This window comes from Xenopus tropicalis, chromosome 9, assembly GCF_000004195.4.
Source record: "Xenopus tropicalis strain Nigerian chromosome 9, UCB_Xtro_10.0, whole genome shotgun sequence".
NCBI classification, from domain to species: Eukaryota; Metazoa; Chordata; class Amphibia; order Anura; family Pipidae; genus Xenopus; species Xenopus tropicalis.
Window position 1 is genome coordinate 67,798,992 of NC_030685.2, and position 24,459 is coordinate 67,823,450.

General features: G+C 39.1%; 1 protein-coding gene across 2 annotated transcripts; it reads right to left on the reverse strand.

The window, feature by feature from the left end:
* Positions 1-374: 374 nt before the first annotated feature.
* dcaf17 (DDB1 and CUL4 associated factor 17) lies at positions 375-20,567 on the reverse strand. Of its 2 annotated transcripts, none has more exons than XM_012971329.3 (15): positions 20,309-20,567; positions 19,508-19,793; positions 17,819-17,922; positions 16,871-16,961; positions 11,845-11,981; positions 11,300-11,378; positions 10,515-10,607; positions 8,608-8,715; positions 6,843-6,948; positions 5,914-6,056; positions 5,351-5,460; positions 4,871-4,958; positions 4,537-4,620; positions 3,643-3,798; positions 375-2,274 (listed from the first exon to the last, which is right to left on the reverse strand). In XM_012971329.3, the coding sequence occupies exons 2-15, from the start codon at positions 19,700-19,702 to the stop codon at positions 2,161-2,163; spliced, it is 1,608 nt and encodes a 535-aa protein (XP_012826783.1). In that variant the 5' UTR covers positions 19,703-19,793; positions 20,309-20,567; the 3' UTR covers positions 375-2,160. The 2 variants fall into 2 exon arrangements, with proteins under 2 accessions (XP_012826783.1, XP_012826782.1); XM_012971328.3 differs by having other exon boundaries at positions 20,287-20,567.
* Between the last annotated feature and the right edge of the window lie 3,892 nt (positions 20,568-24,459).

The following is a 24,459-nucleotide window of genomic DNA, read 5'->3' on the forward strand; positions in this document are numbered from 1 at the left end:
CATGTGGCTTTGGTGTAGAGATTTCTCAAATGATAGTCCTACATGTATGGCCATTCAGACCAGAGCTGCAAGCAGCATATAATGACACCTTGGGTAACACTGTGTCACAGTTTAAAAAGTTCTTATATTCTGAGCACATATGTGACTTTAATGCAAGTCACTGGATGGGAGTCCTACTACACAATCTGGCAAATCAAATACGACTCTACACCTGAACATTTGGCTGGAGCTGCTGTTGTGCAAGTGCCCCCCTAATGAGTGGGATTACAGTGTATTTTGGCAATAGCTACAATACATTTAACCTCTGTCGTGTAGTCATCAGAAATAGATATGCTCCGTATACTTTAATATACAATGACAAAGGCAACTCTGTGTCATTTCTATAAAGCATTATTTATAAATACTTTGTTTACACGGCTCATGGGCCTGACACAAGAATACATATAAAAAAGTGCAATTTTACAATGACATGATGAAGGTTTGTGTAAACAGAAAAGAAGTCTGTGGTTAGAGAGCTTAAAGGACACCTATCAGCCTAAAAATGTTTTCCACACTGGGGCAGCATTCTGGCACAACCTGAACTTTGGACTGGAAAACAATGCTGGCACAGTGCCCCCATGCATGCAGCTATACTGAGGCACGCACATAACTGGACAGGCACCCCGGCTCTGGAACACTCATAAGATGTGTATATACACATATTATTAGTGCCTCAGAGCTGGGCTACTTGAGAGAGATGGGTGTGGCCCAATATAGAGCAGATAGCAACAAAATCTGCCTGGTAGCAAACACCGCTACTCCCTTCTGGAATAATGGTTGTGCCACAGCTTCATTGGGAGAAACAAGTTTGGGGTAATAGATGCCCTTTGAAGAAAAAGGAAAGATGAAATCACTGGAAGATACCAAAAGTTAGGCACCCCCGTGGCTGTATTTACTTACCGGATACCCCAGGCCAGTACTTCTGGGCCAGGGTTCTTCTCAGCAAGCACCACAGAGCGATCCTCTTTTTCCCATTTGTCTTTCTTTTGCTACCCTGGGGCTGACGCATGTGCAGTAAAATGAAAAATACAGCTTTTTTGTTAAAGTTCAGCTTTTCAACACAGCACATAATCATCTGCGCAAAGAAAGAAGACGCTGGACAAGTATCACTTTGTGGTGCTCCCTGAGAAGAACCCCAGGCAAGGGCAGTTTTCTGCTAACAGGAGCCCCAGCCCATGGTATCAGGTATGTAAATACAATTGCTGGGGGGTGCCTAAGTTTAATCTTCCCCCCAGTGATTTCAACCTTTCCTTCTTCAAAAGGCCAAACACGTCAAATAATGGGTGCTATTTACCTTTAATGACACAATCTTTTCAAGAGATTCAAGTACTCATGCCGGACCTATGGCACACAAGATTACTTCTCTGAGCAGCTGGAAATGCCATGTTGCTTATCTAGCCAGATGCATACTCTACAACAGTCGTCCGCAGCCAGTGGCTCCTTACCAACATCCCGCTCTTCACACCCTAAGATATTACTCCCAGTAGCCTAAAAGCAGGTGGTCATGTTTAAATTCCTGGCTTGGGGGCAAGTGTTGAAGGCACAAATATAACAGGTTTGTTACTAAACAGAAACTGCAACAGGCTGACAGTCCACAAGAGGCTAACAGCCAATCAAAGTCCTTATTTGCAAACTTTATTCATGCTGGTGTGGTTCCCTAAGACTTTCTACATATCACAGCTGCCCACAAGTACAAAAGCTTTGGAACCTCCACTCTATAAGGCTTCAATATAACAACAAACTCAGCGGCCTAAAAAATGGTACTGAAGTCTATTCAGGTCAACTCTACTGAAGCGAACCAGGTGGTACATGTAAGAATTCAGATATACAAAAGTAAAAAATAAACTTGTCCTTCATCTGTCCTGGCTATTTACAGGGAAAGTCAAAAATCAGTCCTAGAAATGGAAATGTAGTGTTCTCCCATCACAGATCCAACACGAGGAGTGGCAAGTCATTGGTAGGCCAAGCTTTTGGGAGATCATTTCTTTGTAACTCCAGCTGTAATGGTGCTGATAGGTTCATCCGAAAGGCAGCAACTTCAGGCATCTAATGGCAGTGTCCAACTTGTGATCCATCACTGAGCAGTTGTTTCTGGTACCGCACTACATCCCTTGACGTCTGTCAGTCTTCTATATTGCAAAGCATTTTATAGACATAACATGAGAAGTTACGGTTGGGCCTTTCCTCTATATGAATCAGAGTGTCTCTGTCAAAAAATACGGCGTGGCTGTGAGTCTGAAACAGAAAAGGGTGGATTACAGTTACAATTACAGTGGATCCAGATGAAAAAAAAACACTAGAAAATAGCAATACCTATAATCCACACACTAAAGCAACAACCAGGAAAGCATTTTTAATTGCAAGCAGATTAATCTATGTGGTGATTATGGGGGTCATTTACACAAGGGGCAGAAAAAACGCTTCTACACTGCCACTGCTCCTTTTACTTTCTATAAGATAGGGACTAAACCTGCAAGTGAGAGGTGCGATAACTACAGAGTTAATTACAATGTCTGGTTCTCTTTTGCAGGCCCCCTAGGTCTGGAGGAAGTTCTAGTAGTTCATTATGGGCTCAGCAGTGGGCATCCAGGCTGGGCTAGATATGTAAGTTGGATGACTTTTATCATGCACGTGCCCAAAACAGCTGCAGGTGGTGCACCGCACTACTCCAGTTAACTAAGAATTTGATGTTCTTTTCAAGTTTACATAGCATGGCACCATGCCAGGCCATGAAAAGAGATACAGAACATTACAGCAGGGCTCTGGGTTTCAAAAACAGCCCCCTGACTGCTGCTAGACTGCACTCACCATTCCTTGTAAACATGAGATCTAACTTAAACTGAATGCACTGGGTCACTGATCAACTCAGTAACCATATGGAGCATGGCAGTAACTTCGAGGCTCAAGGAAATGTGGAACCTTTAGCTGGTAATGGAAATGATAATGACAGTATGAAGTTTAGTTCTGGTGTTCCTCTATAGTAAATTGAACTAAAAATAAAATTTTTAGTTATGTAATGTATCATTTTTTTTAGTTTAGTTTCTGGTGCTCAAAGCTGTCCAGTCTAGCCCAAAGGCATAGCACTCAGGTCTCAACTCAGATTCTGAATAGGCCCTGGCATTTGAAGTACACAGAAACCCAAACAGGCCCCCACCAGCACAATAAATAGTGACTGTCTATGGCATCTTACAGTAGCCCCTCTGGCTTTTGCCAGAATTCACAGTTTGCTGCCTGAGGTAGCAGCCCCGATACTGCCTCACCTCACCCACTCCACGTTTATCTCTTCCACACTGGATAGGGTCCTGGGTGTGCTATTGCGCTCTCTGTACTAGAAGAGGCAAATTTCCATTTTTGGGAAGAGCAGAGTTTCTGTTTTGAAAAAACGGAAAGTTGTCTCTTATAGTTACCAAAGGCAGCTTTTTTCTGCCCCTAGTAACCAGCCACTCTCTGCTGCCTGAGACAAGAATCTCACCTTACCTTACGGTAGGAGTGGCCCTGTCTTTAAGGTATCATTACTTGTACACTTGGGTAACTCTTGTGCCAGTGCCATAGTTGTATGCTATTATTCAGGCTTTGTGTATACCTAGCAACTTAACCTCTTACCACATCCCAGGACTCCAGCAGCACAATATTCTTCAGAAGTTTCCCAGTGTCATTACAGTGAAGGGCGACATGAGCTTTCCCTTCTGCTTCTGTCTGAGTCACAGCCACCACAGTCAGCAGGTCCAACTCATCTTCATAAACCACAATCTTAAACGTCTGTATTAAATGGCATCAATAAACAGTAAATTAAATTAGTCAAAAGTGCTGCTTTAAAGGTGGCAGAGTTCATGGCAAAATAAGTGTTCATATTATGGAAGTACAACCTGCAGCTCTCCTTTTTCCAAATATTCATATCCTTTACAACATTCAGTGTTCAGCCAAACTAAGCAGCAAAAAAAGGTTTGTACGGAGCAAACAAACACTGCTGTTTAAAAATGTTTCACTTTATTACAGTCTCTTTAAAAACATGTTGTACACAAAACAAATGAGACCACACGCTTGACGCGTTTCGTGGTATCCCAACCACTTCCTCAAAAGCTATAGCTGGGTTCCGGCATGGACGTTGAGCATGCACTGATTGTCCGGTAAGTGCTCCCGTGAAATTTGATATTGCATTCAGCCAAACTAAACCTTACTCTCTTGTGACTTTAAGCATTAAAATGTTTATTGTATTATCTAAAAATCTAATTATCACACTATACCTAGTCAACAGATCAGGGTGTCTATAGTTGAGGAAGAAAATATATCAGTCATTGATGAGAGCAATGGCCAGTTACATCTGCCATCCAATCTCAAAAATGAGAAAACACGAAACTGGCACTAAAGAAAACCAGACCAAAATAGTCAAACAGTGGTGCAGTTAAAACGTGTTTATTTAAAGAAAAAACATCCCAAAACATGAACTGCCTAACGCGTTTCGTGCCTAAAGCGGGCATTTAATCATATAATCTTTACCTCTTGCTCAGGATCATCATCTAGCTGTGCAAAACGCTTCTTCACCAGCCGCCCGGATGCTGTTACAGTAACAGGTTTATTTACCTAAAAGCAACAAAATGATCAATAAAGGTAACTAAGGTCCATTTAATAGAATCCCCCAGAATACCAATATAAATGTATACAAATATATAAACCCAAAATAAACTACACATTATTATTATCATCAATGACATGGACCACAAATACTACTTAGGAAATGATCCATAGTGTATTTTAAAAATTATAAAAAAAAAAAAATGTCAGCTTGGCTGGACCTCAACAGCCTCAAACAGGCAGCATCCAAAGAACTCACCTCTTTATCCCTAGTGGCCAAAATGGCAAAATCCTCGCAGACCTGGTGTCGATAGGAATCGTTCTGTAGTTCCTTTAGCCTTAGAACTCTAAAGCAACATTGGAATGCTGTTACTATGACCTTGCAAGCACATTTGTAAGTCAGAAACAAACTTGTATTGTTAATTGTTATCTTTTATCTTTCTATTCAGAACCTCTCCTTTTGATTTTTCAGTCTTTCATTAAATCACTGCCTGGTTGCTAAGCTGAGTTGCACCCTAGCAACTAGACAGCTGCTGAACTTCCAAACTGGAGAGCCTCTGAACAAAAAGCTATGTCATTCACAAAAATAAAAGAATGAAAATGAATTGCAAATGATTTCAGTATATCACTGATATACTGAATACATAGATACGTGTGGCCTTGTATTCACAGTCCATATGTGCTAATACGAGAATGACAGTATATAATCTCAGATTTGCTAAATTTCATCTTGACTTGCCTGATCTGATCAGGTCCCACGTGTATTATTCGTTCAGAGGCATCTGGGTGGAAATGAATCCAGTCGGGCTCCAAAGAGCAACAACTCATATCTCTTATTCCGTTTTTAGCCTGAAGAAATAAAAACATATATAAATTAGACAAATGCATTTATGTGAGGAGGAAAGCATACTGAGTCAAATATATAATAACAACACAGGGAAATGGACAAATGGGCATATTTTTTATAGTGTTTAAGTTAACATTTCCAGTGATGTTGCCCATAGCAACCAATCAGCAATTCAATTTTTCAACAGTCATCTACAAGTTAGAAAACAAAAGCAATTGGTTGCTATGGGCGACATCACTGGTGATGTTGGCTTAATCACTATAATAAATAAGCCCCAATATACACTATTTCCAACTTTACATTTTAATTCAGTTCACTAAAAAATATATAGTTCTATGGTTATAACTTTATCTTCCCTACTTTCCCCTGCTTGTCACCCTGCTTGTCCACTCGTCGCCTCCTGTGTGAAAAATACCAAAAGCATAGCAAGAAAAACAGACCCATTGTACAATTACCAGGCTGTGATCATCCAGAGATCGGATATGATACGTGCCTTTCTCTTTTTTCTTGTTGGGTGTGATTATATAATGCCAGGGATGTCCTCCCACTTGAAATGCATTCTCTAGGCAGGATACTTCAAACAGAAAAGGCAGGCTTTCTACAGAGAAGTTAGAACACGGTTAATCTAAAGCAGTAATGTAATAGATTGTTTGTGTAAACGGGATCACTCCAGCAATTCTTTGTTACATAACACCTTGTTACAGTAGATGTTAAGGGAAATATGTACTGTTACAACAGCGCTCCTTGCTGGTCAGTTTCTAACTATGATCCAGTTGAGGAAATTGTCAGAAAAAGAAAGAGGGCTGGTCTGATGTTCTTCTGGTTAAGAGAAACATTAGAAACATCAGATTACTATTCTCACGTCTTTCTTAACCTGAAGAACATCAGACCGTCTCTCTTTCTTTCTCTTGACAATTTCCTCCACTGAGTCATGGTGGGAAACTGACCAGCAGGTGGCACAGTTGTAATAAAATTAATTCATTAACATATTTCCCTTAATATCTTCAAATCTTGGGAAAAAAATAATAAATGTAAATTGTAAAAGTGCTTACAACAGCACTGCCATGAATTTTATATATACTTATTTTAAAGCTTTACTTATCTTTTCACCGATCACTTTGTGATTAAACAAGTTTCTTCTGATATACAGTGTATGCTAGGATTTGCCAACTTATTGTAACTATTTACCTGCTTCAATGACCAGTAATCACAAGTCACATTGAGAGTAAGTGTGCCTGTTGGTACCTTATTAGCTGCAGACCAGGCTTATGGCTTCCTGAGCAGAATAGTCAATGCCTGTTTGTTTTACTGAACACTTCACATTGTGTGCATAATTATATTATTACTAGACAGACTAGTACTGGACTAGTACTGGATTCCTTACCTGTAGGTTTAATGTTGCAGGGTATCCCAAATGGAAAGTCTCCAATTGTCCCGGTTTCACCTTTCCAACTACACACTTGTCCTACGACATGTTTCTGCTTCATAAACTATAAAACATAAGCATAAGTAAAAACCTTCTAGCAGCACTCTTATATAGCTTAGTGCATGGAACAACACCACTCTCCTCTGCATATTTACATGTATATATCTAGGAGTGGGAGCGGGCATATTGCTTGCCTCTACAGATATTAGTGATTATAGCGAAAAGCTGTCTACAGAGAATACCACTGCAGAGATATGTGATATGGCAGGGGGCGGGGGCAGCCATTTAAGCTAGGAAAGAGGAGAAAAGGCACAGGGTACATAGCAGATAACAGATAAGCTGCATAGATTCCCATTGAATTCTACAGAATTTATCCGTTATCTGCTATGTAACCTGTGAATTTTCTCCTTTTTCCCAGCTTAAGTGGTTGCCCCTGTGGCTACACAGCAGCTTATTTATATACACTATAGTAGTGTTTCTGAATCAAGCTCAAAACTTTTACCAGTGCAGGGTGATAGTACATAGTAAATTAATTACTTTGATACACTTTCCTATTTTGGGTGTTTCTGTTCCTTTAAGGGCTCTGGCACACGGGGAGATTAGTCGCCCGCGACAAATCTCCTGTGTCTCGGGCGACTAATCTCCCCGAAATGCTATCCCACTGGCAAAAATGTAAATCGCTGGTGGGATGGCATACGCAGCGGTGAAATCGCGCAAGTTTCCTCTCGAGGCAACTCGCACGCGCCACCGCGTTTGCCATCCCACCGGCGATTTACATTTTCGCCGGTGGGATGGCAATCCGGGGAGATTAGTCGCCCGCGAACAGGGAGTTTTGTCACGGGTGACTAACCTCCCCGTGTGCCAGAGCCCTAAAGGGGTAGTTCACCTTTAAATTAACTTAGTAATATTTTGAGACAATATGCAATTGTTTTTCCTTTTCTATGGTTTTTGAATGATTTAACTTTTTTGTTCAGCAATTTTCCAGTTTGGAAATTTAGCAGTGATGTGAATAGGAGGTTGGAAAGTGCCTGAATAGCTACCCATGTAATAAAAAATAAAACAGTAACATTGTAGCCTCATAAAGCTACTGTTTTTTGGTTGCTCGGGTCAGTGACTACCCCAGTTTGAAGCTGAAAGAGGAAGAAGAAATTATCAGAACTGAAAAGTTTCTAAGAATTCTATAATTAACGATTAAGAAGCTCAGTTTCTTGTGCCCCATTAAAGGGACAGTTTACTCCCTGAGCTACTAGTAGCAGCTACTTTTTCATGGCTACCAAACTCCAGAAAATACTCTGCCATAGACATTACTGAGAATTGCCCCTGCTAAAACACACGTAGAGACAGTTATCAGTAAATGATCAGCGTAGTCTATTTCTGTAGCCATGACAAGTACCTGCTACTAGTAGCTCCATGTGTCTTCACCCTAATATGAGTTTGAGGAACAGGGCTTGGGCTGAACATCCTTTGTGCCTATTATTTTAATTAACAAAAAATCTATGGTTTTTATTTTTTCTTGAGCTAAATAGGGCAAACCACAACTAATAAAAAATGAAAATTGCCTCAGAATATTACTCTCCACATCATACAAAAGGTTAACTCAAAATGGAACATGTTTTAGTGCCATCATTACATTTTGTATGCATGTAAAGCTGCATTATATACTTAAGGGTCACTGCTCCCCACGTAATGAACCACAGGAAATACCAACAATCTAACTTGTTACCTGTTCTGTGATTCGCTCAAAGCTGTAAAGGCGCACCAGACCAACACTGTGCATTACAATGAGCATGCCATGGGAAATCATTGCATCTGTTACCGTTGATCCAAAAATCTGCAAATGGGGTGGGAATAAATTAGAAAAACATTAAACATATTTGTATTGAGTTTTAGGTATACTACAGAAGAACCAACCAAAACAAAATATTTGCTGTTAATGATATGTCCTACTTCCTATACAGTAAGGGGTATGAGAGTATAGGTAGGACTAAGCTCCAGTCCTGTTGGCTTTATGATTTAGAATAGAGCAGACATCGTATGGTTCTGCTTCCCTGCACAATGCATAAATGACTTCACTTTGAGAGCACTGCAGAACCGTAAACAACATAATAATCCTTGTGTTTTGAACCAGGAGCCTCCCAAGACATTTCTCAAAATCATAACGGGGCCCGGCACAATCGTACCCCCTCTCCCTCCGATGGTGGCCCTGTGTCACCATGTAACATATTGCCATATGTTACATGGTGATGCAGGGCCACCATCGGGGGGAGAGGGGGTACGATTGTGCCGGTCGCATCACAAAAGTTAAGCAAATTGTGTAAGTTATGCAAAAACTTACGCAATTTACATTACTTCTGCAAAAACTGCAGACAACAACGTACGGTAACTTATCTAGAAACTAAGTAACTTGCGTATCAAGCAAAAGACAGAGAAGTTTTGTAAGGAGAAACTGCACTGACCCCCAATGAATTAAATAACTTAAGGCAAATTCCACTGCCCCCTATGAACTGACTGACTTATTAGCACATTCATTATTCATTGTAACTATTTATATGAACTGCTTATAATACAGCAACATCAGCTGTTTATATTGGGATCTATTTACTGTCCTACATGAACTTTGCAGCAGGGGAATGACTGGTTATTGGGCCCCTACACCCATATGCTAAAACTTATGTAACTTACATATAAACTCCACTGATCCCCCAATTAAAATACTGAGTTATTAGCACATTCATTATTGTTACTATTTTTATTAGCTCCTACTGACTAGTTATTGTGCCCCACAGCAATATCATTGGGCCTTTACGTTTACAAAATCTATGCTTAAATTATGCAAAAACTTACGTTACTTTCAAAGAAATTTATTTTGCTTACATATAAACTCCACTGTCCCCCCAAATGAAATATTGACTTATTAGCAGGTTAATTATTTATACTATTTTTATAAACTACTACTGACTAGTTACTGGGCCTCACAGCAAGATCATTATCCCCAAAACTTACGCAGTTTATGTAACTAATGCTAACACTTAAGTAACTTCCATATCAAGCAATGACAGCACAGAGCAGGGGCAGGCAGGTGGGAAGGGGTTAAACTTAGCCCAAACTCCAATGACCCCCTATAAACTGAATGACTTATTAGCACATTAATCAATGGAACTCTCTATATGAACTGCTTATTATAGAGTAACATCAGCTGTTTATATTGCACAAACAAGTTTTGTGGCCAAAATTTTTGTACCGCACGCTTGTATTCATGGGGGGACCCATATAAATAACTTGTGCGAGGCCAAAAAGTTTCTGATGGCTCAATATTCCTGCCTATAACAAGGTCCAGAGACTTCCATTTCCTTTCCCACACTACACATCCTTAAGTGTGAATGGAATCCACAATGCACCTTGCAACATTATATAATTAGATGTCATTTAACATCTCTCAAGAAATACTTGAAGCAGCTATGCCCCTTGTGGACAATGTATATTTACAATAAAATGAAAGCTGAAGCTCCTGAGAAAACACAGCTCAAACTGTGTGTAGATATAAACCGTGTTACTGAGCTTGCATGCTTATTACTTATCCTCTTCAAAACAAAAAATTAAACCCAAAATTACTGTAAACCCCTGTCTTACATGTTTAGTTATCTCCAGTATTCCCACAAGTGAGAGAGGGAAAACACTGAACACAGCAAGGTAAAAAAGCACTGCCCGGGTGTTGCCTTCATCCTAAAAGACAATATAAAAAAAAAAGAGATGCAGTGTTATTAACAGTGTTTTCTACTAAACAAATGCTCCTTGACTGTACAGTTGAAATAACTGACCAGCAGGTGGTGCTGTTGTTACAAAATTCATTATATTAGCAGTATAAAAATGGCCCCTTTATTGGAGCTCCCTGTAGATCCTATCAGTTCTCTGTCCCTGTTTCAAATGAAGGGTGGGCGTGTCCTAACACTCCCTGCCAGAAGCACAGCAGGATAGGGATAGCCAATCACAGTGTACTAAGAGACGCAGGCTCCCCTGCACATCCAGAGAATTCAGCCAGCAGGAAGTGGAACAGATGCTGTGGACAAGTAACTACTAAAAATACTGATACCCCTATAATATCTAAGGACTAATAAATGTCTTTTACCTAATGGTCTTGAGAGAACTGGCTATTTTTTTACTTTACTTTACTTTTTGTTCAGTAAAACCACTGATGCAGCAAGGTTGACAAAGAGAGGTCTTACATTATATAGAAATATAAAAAAAACAACAGAATAAATCATGACAGGCTATTAATAAATATTTACATTTTAAATATTTAATTATTTACATAGTTGTATGACAGTGATATGAAACCAATAAAACTAACAAAGCATGGATTCTAATGGGACACAGGCTTTGCCATAGATATATTTAGGCTTCTTCCAAACACTTACCTCTTGGCTCACTGTGGCAGATTTAGTCTGAATCGATTTAAGAACTAAAGTCTCTTGAGGAACATCCCAGTTAATATACCTGTCAATGATTAAAGCACCCGTATTCAAAATGACAACAGCAAGGGGCACATAGGCAAAAATATTTTCCTTGTTCAGATTTTGTCCTGAAATGTTAAATAATTTTAGAACAACCTTTTGTGAGTATTCATTCTGTCCCCTCTTCTGTATGGTCTCAGTTAACAAACCCCACCCACTGCATGCCTTCATTCTGTTTGAATATGCCCTATATGACCTGATTCAGTTTAACTGCAGCACTAAAATATATAAGAAGCATATCTTTCAAGGCCTTATCTGTACCCTACAGGGCTCAGTTAGTACAATATATATGCAGGTTGAACATTGAAATATTTATTTTGTAATGTTTATGTGTAATATTTAAGTGGTGGTTATTGGTCAAGGGGCTGTTGCAAGTAGCACTACTGTTACTTCACATAATTAAACAGCAGCTATATTAAAGCATGACAAATGGATCTGTGCATGTTTACCTGAATTTTCTATATGAACCAAGGTAGATCTTTTCAAGTATTTCTCCAGTATCTGCTGAGATACGCAGCAACCAGTTTTGACCAGTGACAGCCAATAATGACGGGGTGTAATCAGAAGGATGTGGAAGTGACTCTCCCTGAAAAAAAAAGTTTAACTTGAGAAGAACTTGCATCCATCTGGTAAATTATTTAATTTTCTAAGCAATTTATGAGTGCAAGCAAGACAAATGCAAAACATTTAAATCTTTCCTAGAGAATAGCTGGTTTTTATTTTTTGCACTTTTTTTTTTTTTTACTTTAGCAAGGAAGAAATTAGAAAGAAATAAAGATAATAATTTATGGTAGTGCTAGATGCTGGGGCTAGTAAATCTCATTGCAATTACACATGAACAACAGGATTAGCAGAGGCTTTGTAGAAGGACATCTAGGGGCCCCATACAGTGTCAACATTTTTGGGGCAGCCCCTTGAAAGGTAGGTCAGCTTTTGGTTAGTGAGGCTGTTATTAACTAAGTCCCTTCAGAATGCAAGAGATGGAGGAGCTGTGGATTTCCATTGTAAGAGAATGGCATTTTTGGCATCGTAGAGAAGAATGTAACACAGTCTGGCATGATGGTTAAGTCTTAAATCTTCTGCCACTCCCAACAGGCAAACAATTGGTTATAAAATCCGTAGGAGATTTAGGGAATCCGAAAAGTAGTGTACTATGTCTCTGCGGAAGCACTCCATGACTGGACAGTTCCAAAACACGTGAATGTACGAGCCAGTTTCGCATTCACACTTTATACAAGAATCAGAAGAATAACTATATATCTTAGATCTATATGGTGCGAGATAAACCCAGTTGTACTTATCTATCCTTTATTGATATTGTTAAATCTGGAATCTGCTTTAACTCTTTTACTGCCAAGCACGTATGGCATACGTGCTGGCAGTAAAAGGGCTTAAACGCCAACGACGTGTCTCATACGTCGTTGGCGTTTAAGCGCTGCCCTCTGCTTCCTGCTTCCTCCCTCTCCCCCAGCGCCGGCCCAACTGAGCAAGGAGCGATCGGGTCTTCAGGAACAGGTAAGGAGTTTTTTTTTTCTTGCATTTACACACTTTTACACACATTTACATACATTTATACACACTTACATACATTTACACACACTTACATACATTTACACACACTTACAGCACACATTTTAGCATTTTTTTTTTTTTTTTTTCATTTTTCACACTTTTATACACTTATTTACACTCATATACACACTTACACACTATCACACAACTTTTACACATGTACACACATGTATACACAAACACTTTGGTTTTTTTTGTTTTGCTTTTTTTTTTTTTTTTTTTTCATTTTACCACTTTGTTTTTATTTTCTTTTACCTAAAAACTGTTTATTTTGACAGCGTAACTATTGGATCAGATATTCTGGCCACTAATTACACTGTCATGTAACTTATTTTGTTGTTTCACTGATTTGCACAATTTTTGTGGTTTTATCACATTTTATCCCTATATAAGTGTTCCTGATCTGTTTTTAGCGTAGCTTTGCCAGGTGTAACTTTGGTGTACAAAAATAACTTTACCTATTTTGAATTCATCAGAATGTGTACTTTCCAAAAATATATGGTTTTCTGGGGGTCACTGTATAGTTAGGGGGGGTTACTGCACATAATACACTGACAGGGGGCTCTGTGTGCAAAAGCTGAGCTGGCAGGCGAGAAATCCTTATGCGCTATTTTCATTTTGGGTTCAGTACATACCGCAGACTTTGGTATATCTATGCATATTGGGCATCAAACTGTTCAGTAGGCCTCTGGTGTTCCTATTTGGGGTGACTTGCCTTTGTACGCAAGAAATTGTGTGAGATAAATGCGGCAAATTGCAACATTTTTAGGCGATTTTCTGAAATGTCATAAAAACCAATAACTTTAGGAAAGCTCTGCAGATTGGTACTTTGGTGTAGAAAGGACTCTTTACCCTTGTTGGATTTGTCAGAATGTGTACTTTCCAAAAATATATGGTTTTGTGGGGGTCACTGTATGGTTAGGGGAAGTTTTGGCACATAATACACTGACAGGGGGCTCTGTGTGCAAAAGCTGAGCTGGCAGGCGAGAAATCCTTATGCGCTATTTTCATTTTGGGTTCAGTACATACCGCAGACTTTGGTATATCTATGCATATTGGGCATCAAACTGTTCAGTAGACCTCTGGTGTTCCTTTTTGGGGTGATTTGTCTTTATCTGATCTTTATCAAGAAATTGTGAGAGATAAATGCGGCAAATTGCAACATTTTTATGCGATTTTCGAAATGTCATATAAATCTGCAAACTTAGGAAAGCTTTACAGCTTGGTACTTTGTAGCAATAAGAAATATTTACCCATTATAGATTCGGGGGGGATGTGTATTTTCCAAAAATATATGGCTTTCTGGGGTGAATGTACTTTTTTTGTAGCATTATCCCACATAAAGGATGTAAATGTGTTGATTTTGCAGGAGCTGAAATGATAGATCATATGGGGGTATGTTCCCATTGGGGCCCCTACATGCCACATACTTAGGTAAACCTATACATATTGGGCATCAAACTGTTCAGTGGACCCCTGGCGTTCAAATTCAGGGTGTTTTATCTTGGTACCTAATGCTATGTGGGAGATAAGATGCTTCAAAATGGAAGCTTTGAGGGGATTTTTGGAAATGTCATCAAAATTGCTAACTTTAGAAAAGCTGTGCGGCTTGGTACTTTGGAGTAGAAAGACATGGGTACCCATTTTAGATTCGGGGGAATGTGTACTTTCCAAAAATATATGACTTTCTGGGGTGAGCGTACTTTTTTGTAGCTTTATCCCACATATAATGATGTAAATGTGTTGATTTTGCAGGAGCTGAAATGACAGAAATGACAGTATATATGGGGGTATGTTCACATTGGGGCCCCTACATGCCACATACTTAGGTAAACCTATACATATTGGGCATCAAACTGTTCAGTGGACCCCTGGCGTTCAAATTCAGGGTGTTTTATCTTGGTACCTAATGCTATGTGGGAGATAAGATGCTTCAAAATGGAAGCTTTGAGGGGATTTTTGGAAATGTCATCAAAATTGCTAACTTTAGAAAAGCTGTGCGGCTTGGTACTTTGGAGTAGAAAGACATGGGTACCCATTTTAGATTCGGGGGAATGTGTACTTTCCAAAAATATATGACTTTCTGGGGTGAGCGTACTTTTTTGTAGCTTTATCCCACATATAATAATGTAAATGTGTTGATTTTGCAGGAGCTGAAATGACAGAAATGACAGTTCATATGGGGGTATGTTCACATTGGGGCCCCTACATGCCACATACTTAGGTAAACCTATACATATTGGGCATCAAACTGTTCAGTGGACCCCTGGCATTCATATTTAGGGTGTTTTATTTGGTTACTTTATGACCTGTAGGAGATAAGATACTATAGACTAGAAGCTTTGAAGCGATTTTTAAAAAAAATCACAAATTTTGATAAAAACCAATAACTTTAGGAAAGCATTGCGACTTGATAGTTTGGAGTAGACAGACAGTTGTGCCTATTCTGTATTCCCCAGAATCTGTTCTTTCCAAAAATGTACAATTTTCTGGGATAAACCTTCTGTTAGTGGAATTTTGGCCTTGAAATCCAAAGTATGCAGTTTTTTTGGAGCAGTGCTTTGGGAATTTGGTAGTGTACTGCTGGGAGTTTTTGACCTATACAAGTGAGAAATCTCCATAAAACTATATATATTTGGTATTGGCACGTTCAGGAGACATGGGACTTTCCAAATCAGTTGTATATTCGTGCATAAAATAATTTTTGTTTCTAGTATGTGTGATTATATTGTGGAAAATTTGATTTTTTTTGCATTTTTAGACATTTAGAAGCCTATATCTTGTTACAAAATTGGAATTACACAAAAATTCTACCATATTTTGAAAGCTTAGGTTGTTCTGAAAAAAACGATATATTGTTTTCCTTGGTAAACTAAAAGTCCCCCCGAGGAAAGGCCCCTGAAGTGAAACAGTGCAAAATGTTCAAAAACTGTCTGGCAATACAAGTTCCGCTTTGACCAAAATGGCTGGCAGTAAAAGGGTTAAGGCATCTTCCAATAGCTCCTCAGTGAGGCCTGGGATATCCCTCTTCCATTTCCATAATATTCTGGCAAGTGGGTCTCAGCTAGCCTGCCATAGAATAGTAAAATACCAAGACAAAGGCTTAGTGAGCTCCTCCTTACACAAGTATTTTTCAAGAGTGGTGTGTACTATTTCTAGCAGTACAGTGGGAAATTGAGCTACATTGTTTCAGGCAGTGCTAAAAGGGACCACGAAATACTGCTATCAACTGCAGTAATATTTACAAATATCTTTAAAACCATAGATTTATTTTTTTTTTAAATAATGTATAATGTTTAAATAAATAATGTATTTTGGAAAGTTGTTAGAAGTATATTTTGTTTCATTGGAAAAAATGTTTACATGCCCTTTAAAGGGGGATCTACAAATATAATCACATTAGACCAATTACAAGAGCTTGGACTGAAAATGCATTCTCCCTTAATATTTCATGTTATTTTTTATTATCTCCCCCTTATGTGTGCTTCACTGTGCTCCCTCCGTCCTGTCCAGTGGAAACAAAGATAATGTGTTGTGTTATAGTGGTTGTGACTATGATTGGGACCTTAGACTGTAAGCTCCCTTGGGGGCAGAATAATGAACAATCCCCGTAAAGCACTGTGTAAATATGATGGCGTATATAAATAATAGATAAAAATAAGAAGTCATTCCACACCCCTCTTTGTTGCCTGATCTCTCAGGCACAGTACATTTCTAGGCTCAAGTGGCAATAAACCTTGTGGAGTGCAAGGGGAAGGAAATAATGTAAAGAAAGTTTGTGCCCCATGCATTGTATACTAAAACAAACACTTGAGCAAACAAGAAATACAAAGTACACTTCTCTTGCCACCACAGTCTATTATGGAAAGCTGCCTTTAATAGAGAAAATATATAAATACTTACCAATGGGCATTCACACAACAGTGCATCCTCAATTTTTTCTAACTTTGAACACCTGGGCATTTCATACATCTGTTGTGGCACTGGTGTGGCACTGTAATTAGATAAAATATACAATAGGAATAGTATTACTGAATTATCAGCTATATTGTCTTGTTTTCTTCTACCTATAGGTATGATACTTCTTATTCGAAAGGCTTGGAGCTGGTGGATAAGGGGCCTTTCATGTTATGTTTACGTAGATCGCAATACATGACGGTGCAAATAATGAAGTGCATCTTTTTGTTTCAGGTTGCCTGTAGTACCACAGAACCTGCTTTATCCAACCCAACCCCCAAGCTGGGTTGCCATGAACTTACATATTTCAGAACCGAAACCATAATTTTTAATACAATGCGTGGGTCTGAATACGTAGGAACTGCGGTCTCCTAAATCACAGAAATCCGTCCATTTAATCCATACCTAGGAGGAACTCCTTCTTTAAATTCTAAGAATGATCCAAGATATTAAGCACACTCCCCTTTATAAAACAGTAAAATGCGTCACTTTCTCCCTAAAATAACAAGGAAATCCCCCGGTGATTAGACACTTCAGCAATTAGGGCTCTGGCACACGGGGAGATTACTCGCTGAGTTCGCGCCACCGCGTATGCCATTCCACTGGCGATTTACATTTTCGCCAGTGGGATGACATTTCGGGGAGATTAGTCGCCCGCGAACAGGGAGATTTGTCGCGGGCGACTAATCTCCCCGTGTGCCAGAGCCCTTATACAAATGAATGAAGGTCCCATATATAAAAAGCGGATGCAGAAAGACAATCAAAATTACCTGGGTCTGCCCCCGATTGACTGAGGAAGGGGCATTAGAACATTGTAATAAGAAGCTGCTGTGGTGTGAGTAAAATTAGTTTGATCTCCATGACTTTGATTAAAGAAAGAATAACCTAAATTACCTGTTAAAGCAGCAACGGAAATTATCAAAATAAATTCTTCCTTTAGCATAGTTAATAGCCAGTTTGGAGTGTTTTGTCCAGACCCTGCGAAACACAGTGTTTTTCTGTAGAGGGGAGAAAAGAAACACTCTTAAAGTTGTGTCAGTGCAGTGCTGATTTCATGTCCTTAACTCTCTCATTAAAGGGGTAACTCACCTTTAAGTTAACTTAAGTATGGTGTAGAATGTCCTATTCTTAGGAGCTGTTCAATTGGTCTTCATTTTCTAATATTTATAGTTTTTTATTATTTAACGTTGTATTCTGCCTCACTGACCCTGGTAGCCAGATTATGTTTTGTGAGACTACAATTTTACTGTTATTCTTACTTTTCATTACTTATCTTTCTGCTAAGGCCCTTGCCTATTCAAATTCCAGTCTCTAATTCAAACCACTGACTGGAGCATAAATTTCACACTAGAGAGTTGCTACAAAAAGCTAAATAACTAAAAAACCACAAATAATAATAAATGAAGCCCAGTTGCAAATTGTCCCAGAATATCACTGGAATCACTGGGGTTTATTTACCTTTCATTCTCCTTTAATGACTACTGTGCCTATCCTAGTAATATCAGTAACCCCTCCAACATATTGACTTAATTTGAAGGAAATATGATTCCATAACCCTCAAATTGTGGCAAGAATTTTTCTGATGTTTAAAGAGAAGATATACAGTTACTGCACCATTTAGCTCATTATTAGCAACTAATTATAAGTAGTGTATCAGAAATAGCTTGTCCCTAAGGGAAGGCATCTGTTCTGTACCCCCACAGGAACAAATTGTTACTTTGGAAACTATTGCCACTGTATCTTCTACACACACACACACGTGTGTGTGTGTGTGTGTGTGTGTATATATATATATATATATATATATATATATATATATAGATGCAGTCTAGGAAAATCAGGCACTCACTTCTCACACAAGGGTCACGGATGCCTGGGTGCAGAATGCCAAAGATAGAAATAATGCAAAAAAATATCCCGCACTCACAGGACTTACAAGAATAAAAAACTTTTTATTGGTCAAGTGACTAACGCTGCAGCCCATTCCCTAGCCCCTCCGTGTCCTATGCCGGTTTGCCACTTATTGCTGCACCTTTGGGTTCGAGTTGTGTGAGTTGTAGTTCAGTACATGTTGGTACTAGCGCTTCTGTTCACGTTCATTTTCTCTTGCACTGGGATTATTTACACTCACTTCATAGTCACTACCTCTACTCCTTACATTGTAATATTGTTTCTTTTCTTTTTTCTCATTTCTTATCCTTTATATTTTACTGGATAATTTAGTATAATACACGCCCACTTGATGATGTCATTCTGGTTTTGGCACCACTGTTAGGTTTAATTGGGGGATTTGTTTGCCACACATCCACTTTGAGAAAGGCTGCTGTGTCAGCCGAAATGTTAGTCACTTGACCAATAAAAAGTTTTTTATTCTTGTAAGTCCTGTAAGTGCGGGATATTTTTTTGCATTATATATATATATATATATATATATATATATATATGTCTATGGTATTGGTTGCCACTACTAAAAATGCCACATACTACAGGGAAGGCCTCCCTCCATCTTCAATGAATATATACCTGAAAGCATTAGCTCATATATAGAATATTTAGATTTTTAGTCATTGCAAAAGCAATTACCTGACACACAAGCTTCCTTATAATGTCCAAATTAGTCCTATGAATGTCCCCAGCACTGTGTGGGAAGGAGCCTATTGGTCTCTTGCACAAAAGGGAACAGATATTGTTGGCGGCTTTCTTTCTTGATGACGTTCTTCTAAACTGCCCGGCTGGCAGGGGGTTCAACTGTGGCTTCATTTCAGCTCTCTGTGTCATTCACTACAGCAGGAGTGCATCTTGGATATGTTTAGTTTTCTTTTATTCTACTGGGTATGCAGAATATTGATACATTTCCTTTTAGGCTAAGCTGTAAGCAAAACAAATATTACTGATTAATGTTTAGTACTTGTGGGTTCTCCAACATGTTTTAGCTCAGCATTCAGCTCCTCATAGGACAATATGCTTGTGGTTAAAGTATCAGAAGCAGACACAGGTGGACTTCTGCACAATTTCATTCATTTTGTGCCAAAGTGTGTGCTTAGTTGCATTAGGGAGTGCAATTGCAGCAAGCACAGTGCCCCCTTGTAACAACAAGCTCACTGGAACTCAAAAATGCTGCATTGTGGGTAAAAAAAAATGGCAATGGCACTTACTGCACTTGTGTTCATAGATTACCCCTAAAGTATTAAGCTTTCCCACATCAGATAATTGAATAAAATATATATAGCGGTGTTACATTGTGAGAATGCATTAGCCTCTCAATTAGTTGCAACTACAGACAAACTAAGTGATGTCTGGGCAACATTATTATTGTAAAAAAATAGCAAATAACAAATCCCCTCCCTTGTAACTACTCACACCTGATCCAGCAACTTCACCTACTCTCTCTCCCTGCTGCACTCCTCTGCACAGACAGGCTGGCTTCCTGGTTAGCTGGTCACATGTTCCCTCTATGGATGCCTTACTGGGACAAACCTTTCAGACATGCACAATCCCGGTGCAGAAGAGCATGGATTAGTGCAACAATACACACAGACGAAAAGGAATTCCACAAAAAGGTGGTTAGTGTTTATTCCAAAGGAAGGAATAAAAGCATATATAAGACATTGCTAAGCAGCATAACATGCGTTCATGTACGTGGTACAGTTTCTCAGAGGCTCACAATCTGCTCTCTACTACCATCTAGTGGCAAAGAGAGAGCGAGAGAGTAACAGCAGTCTTGTTAGGGTGATTGTTTAAACATACAGAACAGCAGTGGTCCACAACCTTTTTTGGACCAAGGACCGGTTTCAAGTAAGATAATTTTTCCAAGGACAAAGGTTGGGGGGGGTGCATAGTGCATAGTAGTGCATATGTAATATAGTGCATAGTATATAATTTAATTATTTAATTATTAGATATGTAATGTATTTATTACATTTTATATTATGCACTTTATTTTTATTGATATTATTACATTATAAAATATAATACAGCTCACCATAATCCTCCTAGTGGGCCCTCCTGCTCCTGACCATTTGGCCTGTTTCATGGCCATTCCCTATTTCTGAAGGGAAGAAAGAGGAGAAATACATGGAAGAATAGATGCTAGCATGTAAATAAAAGAGACTAGGAGAATAAAGAGGGTGGGTGAGGAAAGGAGGAAAAATAGCCTGGAAAGCAGGGAAAGCAGGCCTAGGGTCTAAGGTTTTCTGATGGGCCCTCGGTTCCTAGTGCGATACAGTAGAACTCCCTTTTAAGTCTATGAAGATTTTCATTCATCCAGGTCATGGTATATCTAGTATAAATAAATTTAAAGCAACTGGACTTGTTAAGTAATCATTGAAGACGTTTCACTACTCATCCGAGCAGCTTCTTCAGTTCAACTGACTGGTATGGGAAGTCCTCAGCATATATACTCTTCCACTAATCCAATCACAATGGCACTATGTAACTCTTCAGAAAGGTGACATCTGAAACTCACAGAGGTGTGAATGCTGTGGAGTTACTTTGAAAGGATTATGGAGGATTATGGTAAGGATTACTTAACAAACCCCCTTTTAAGTTTTTCAGAAGAGTGGAAAAAATGGTGTAAAATTGTGTGTTAAAGCAATGTATTATTCTCAAAGGATAGAAGCAGAGGAGTAAGTTTTACTTTTAAATACAATATTTACTATGTTAATGACAATATTTAAGCAGTGTAGCATTAATGTGACACTATGTGGGGCAAGTGCAATACACAACCAGTGGTGTAACATCAAGAAAATATTCCCCTGACCTGTCCATACCCCCCCCCCCCCCACTGCCTGCCAAGTAGGAGAGTGGGTTAGGGAGGGGGATTTTATTAACTACAGAGGTAGCAGACTCCGAGGTCTGGGCTTACCTGTCCCCCAGGCCCCCCCTCTGTGACTTTGGGGCCTGCTTCCACTATAGTTACACCACTAGACACAACCTAAAGCAATAAGTGATTTATGTATGGCGGTATGAGGAGCAGGCTAATTGGAATTTAATTATTACAGACAGAACCAGGGCAAAATATGTTGGGAGGGCAACCAGCAGTGCACATACTTCCGCATATAAATGGCACCCACTAAAGGATAGCTAGGCTGGGTTCTCACACACGTTTCCTCCAGCTTAGTCCAACACTGCTCCCTGCTATAAAGACACTGAATCTGGGCATGGTTGCTCTTTTATACCCTTTTGCACACATTGCCCCTAATTCTTTCCCAATACTGCCAGGGGATTTAAAATTGAGGTTTCACTATAAATCCCTTTATTCCGCTGTCGACTGACATTATGTAGAGGTTTAAAAAAAAAAAATTGAAAAAAGGTATAATAGTCTATTCATGGACTATATGGATTAGAGAAAACCCACATAGTGCAAATATATAAATATTTGTTAAAACTATATATGATTTTTTAAAATGTATTTATTTATTTGCTTTATTTTATTTTCATAAAGCAGAGGGTGTAATTATTCTAAGAAGCAATTTAGTTCAACATCAGTATTAAGTCCCCTCGGTCAGCACTGTAGTTAGGTGCCAGTTAGGTATCAGTATATATTGTCATTTTACTCCTTTTCCCTTTGGCCACCATTTAGTGATGGGCTGTGTGCTCCCTCAGAGATCACCTGACAGGAAATAATGCAGCTCTAACTGTAACAATGAGACTGTGGCATTGACTGGGTTATTTGCTTGAATGCAAAAATCTGTTTCTTGGGTTACCAGATCTGGCACAACATTTATAACTGATAAGACATTGTACCGTAAAAGTTAATTTTGACATTTTATATTTGCAGAACACACAGCCCTTTTGTCCATTAGGCTAATGCCACACCATGCGTATGGGGTATATTTTCGGTAAGTGGAAAAGCGTTGGCAACAATATGCGCCATACGCTCCTACCTTTGCCTGCACCCAAATAAATGGAATACACTCGGGTGCAGGCACATGTTGCCGAAATCCGCATAAAAATGTGAGACTTTGCATTCTCTCACGTTTTTATGCAGATTTCGGCTACATGTCCCTGCACCCGAGCGTAATCCATTCATTCGGGTGTAGGCACAGGTAGGAACATATGGCAGATATTTTCGGCAAGCGTTGTTCAGCTTGCCGAAAATATGCCCAATACGCGTGGTGTGGCATTAGCCTTAATGTGGAATATTTTACTACTTTGTTCTCTTAAATTGTAAACATCTGCCTGGGTAAGAACAATATAAACCTAATGGTTAGATACTTATTTCCTAATTAGACTATCAATATAATCCCCTTCTGTTAGCCTGCTGGTGTTAACAATAAAAGGCATAATATATGTTTCTGTTGAGAGAAAGCTATAGATGTTCCAGCCCCTCTCTGTAATCTATTGGAACCTGCATCTCATATGAAGGCATTTGACATTTGTTTTAGTAATAATCTAGAAGCAAGGTTATTTGGATGGCAGGTTGTTCTGTCAGTAGTGGAACTGGTAAGCAATCACTTTCTGAATGGATAAAACAAAACCATCAAACAACTAAGTAGGTACTAGTTAGTGATCCCTAACCAGTGGCTTGTGAGCTCATGGCCTCAAAGTAGGTGTCATGCTGAGCCTCCTGCAGACCAGCAGTCCACAAGGGGCTCCCAAATAGCCAATCACAGCCCTTGGCATCAACAAAGAACGTATTTCATGCTTATGTGGCTCATGAGTAAAAATGTCAGGGGTCCCTGGGTTAGACCATCACAATGCTCTGATACCCTCAGTTATATAGAGAACAGAGTAAAGCTACATCAGAGCCAATGTTTGCTCCAGTTTGGGTAACTAATAGCAACCAATCAGCAGGTGTTCGTTACAGTTGACTGATAACTATCTCTACATATCTAGGGCAAACATGTGCCCTTGTGTTGGGTGTTCTGTAACCCTGTTAATATATCATGCCCACAATATACCCGACAAAGAAAATATTTTCCAAGTCGACTTCACAAAACTGCACGTGAACTACACGTCCCATCATTTGAACACCTAGTGATGAACCTTAAAGTTTAACATCAGGCAGAGAGATGCATAATGAAGACCCGTCGTATCTTTAAAATGGTATAGATTTGCTTGTGGTTTTAGACAAGTGACAAGGGGTGCAATCACAGAGTAGACTATCCCTCCCTACTCTTAGACAAAGTAACACATTTAGAAGAAAACCAACTCCCTAAAACCTGGTACGACATCGCTAGGGAGTTACAAAGACCTGTTTTTCCCAACATCACACCTTCCAGAACACTGGAAAGTCATTCCAAAGCTGCCCAATGTTAGTGTATCTTAATGAGATTTTCTTGGGTACTTGACTGTCAGTTCCCATAAGTATATCTTTTCTCTTTTGCACTGCTAAATAGATCTCTGAAACTATAGAATGTTCCAGTGGTGAAACAACTATGAACAACTATGAACAACATTGACCATAAATATAAGTTGGTGTATTGCAAGCAGGGAAATGCTGTTTTCCAACCATAAAACAATTGTCCTTCTTCTGTATAATAGGACGGCCCCTAAAATGTTATGTTGCAATTGGTGATACCCTATGGAATTCC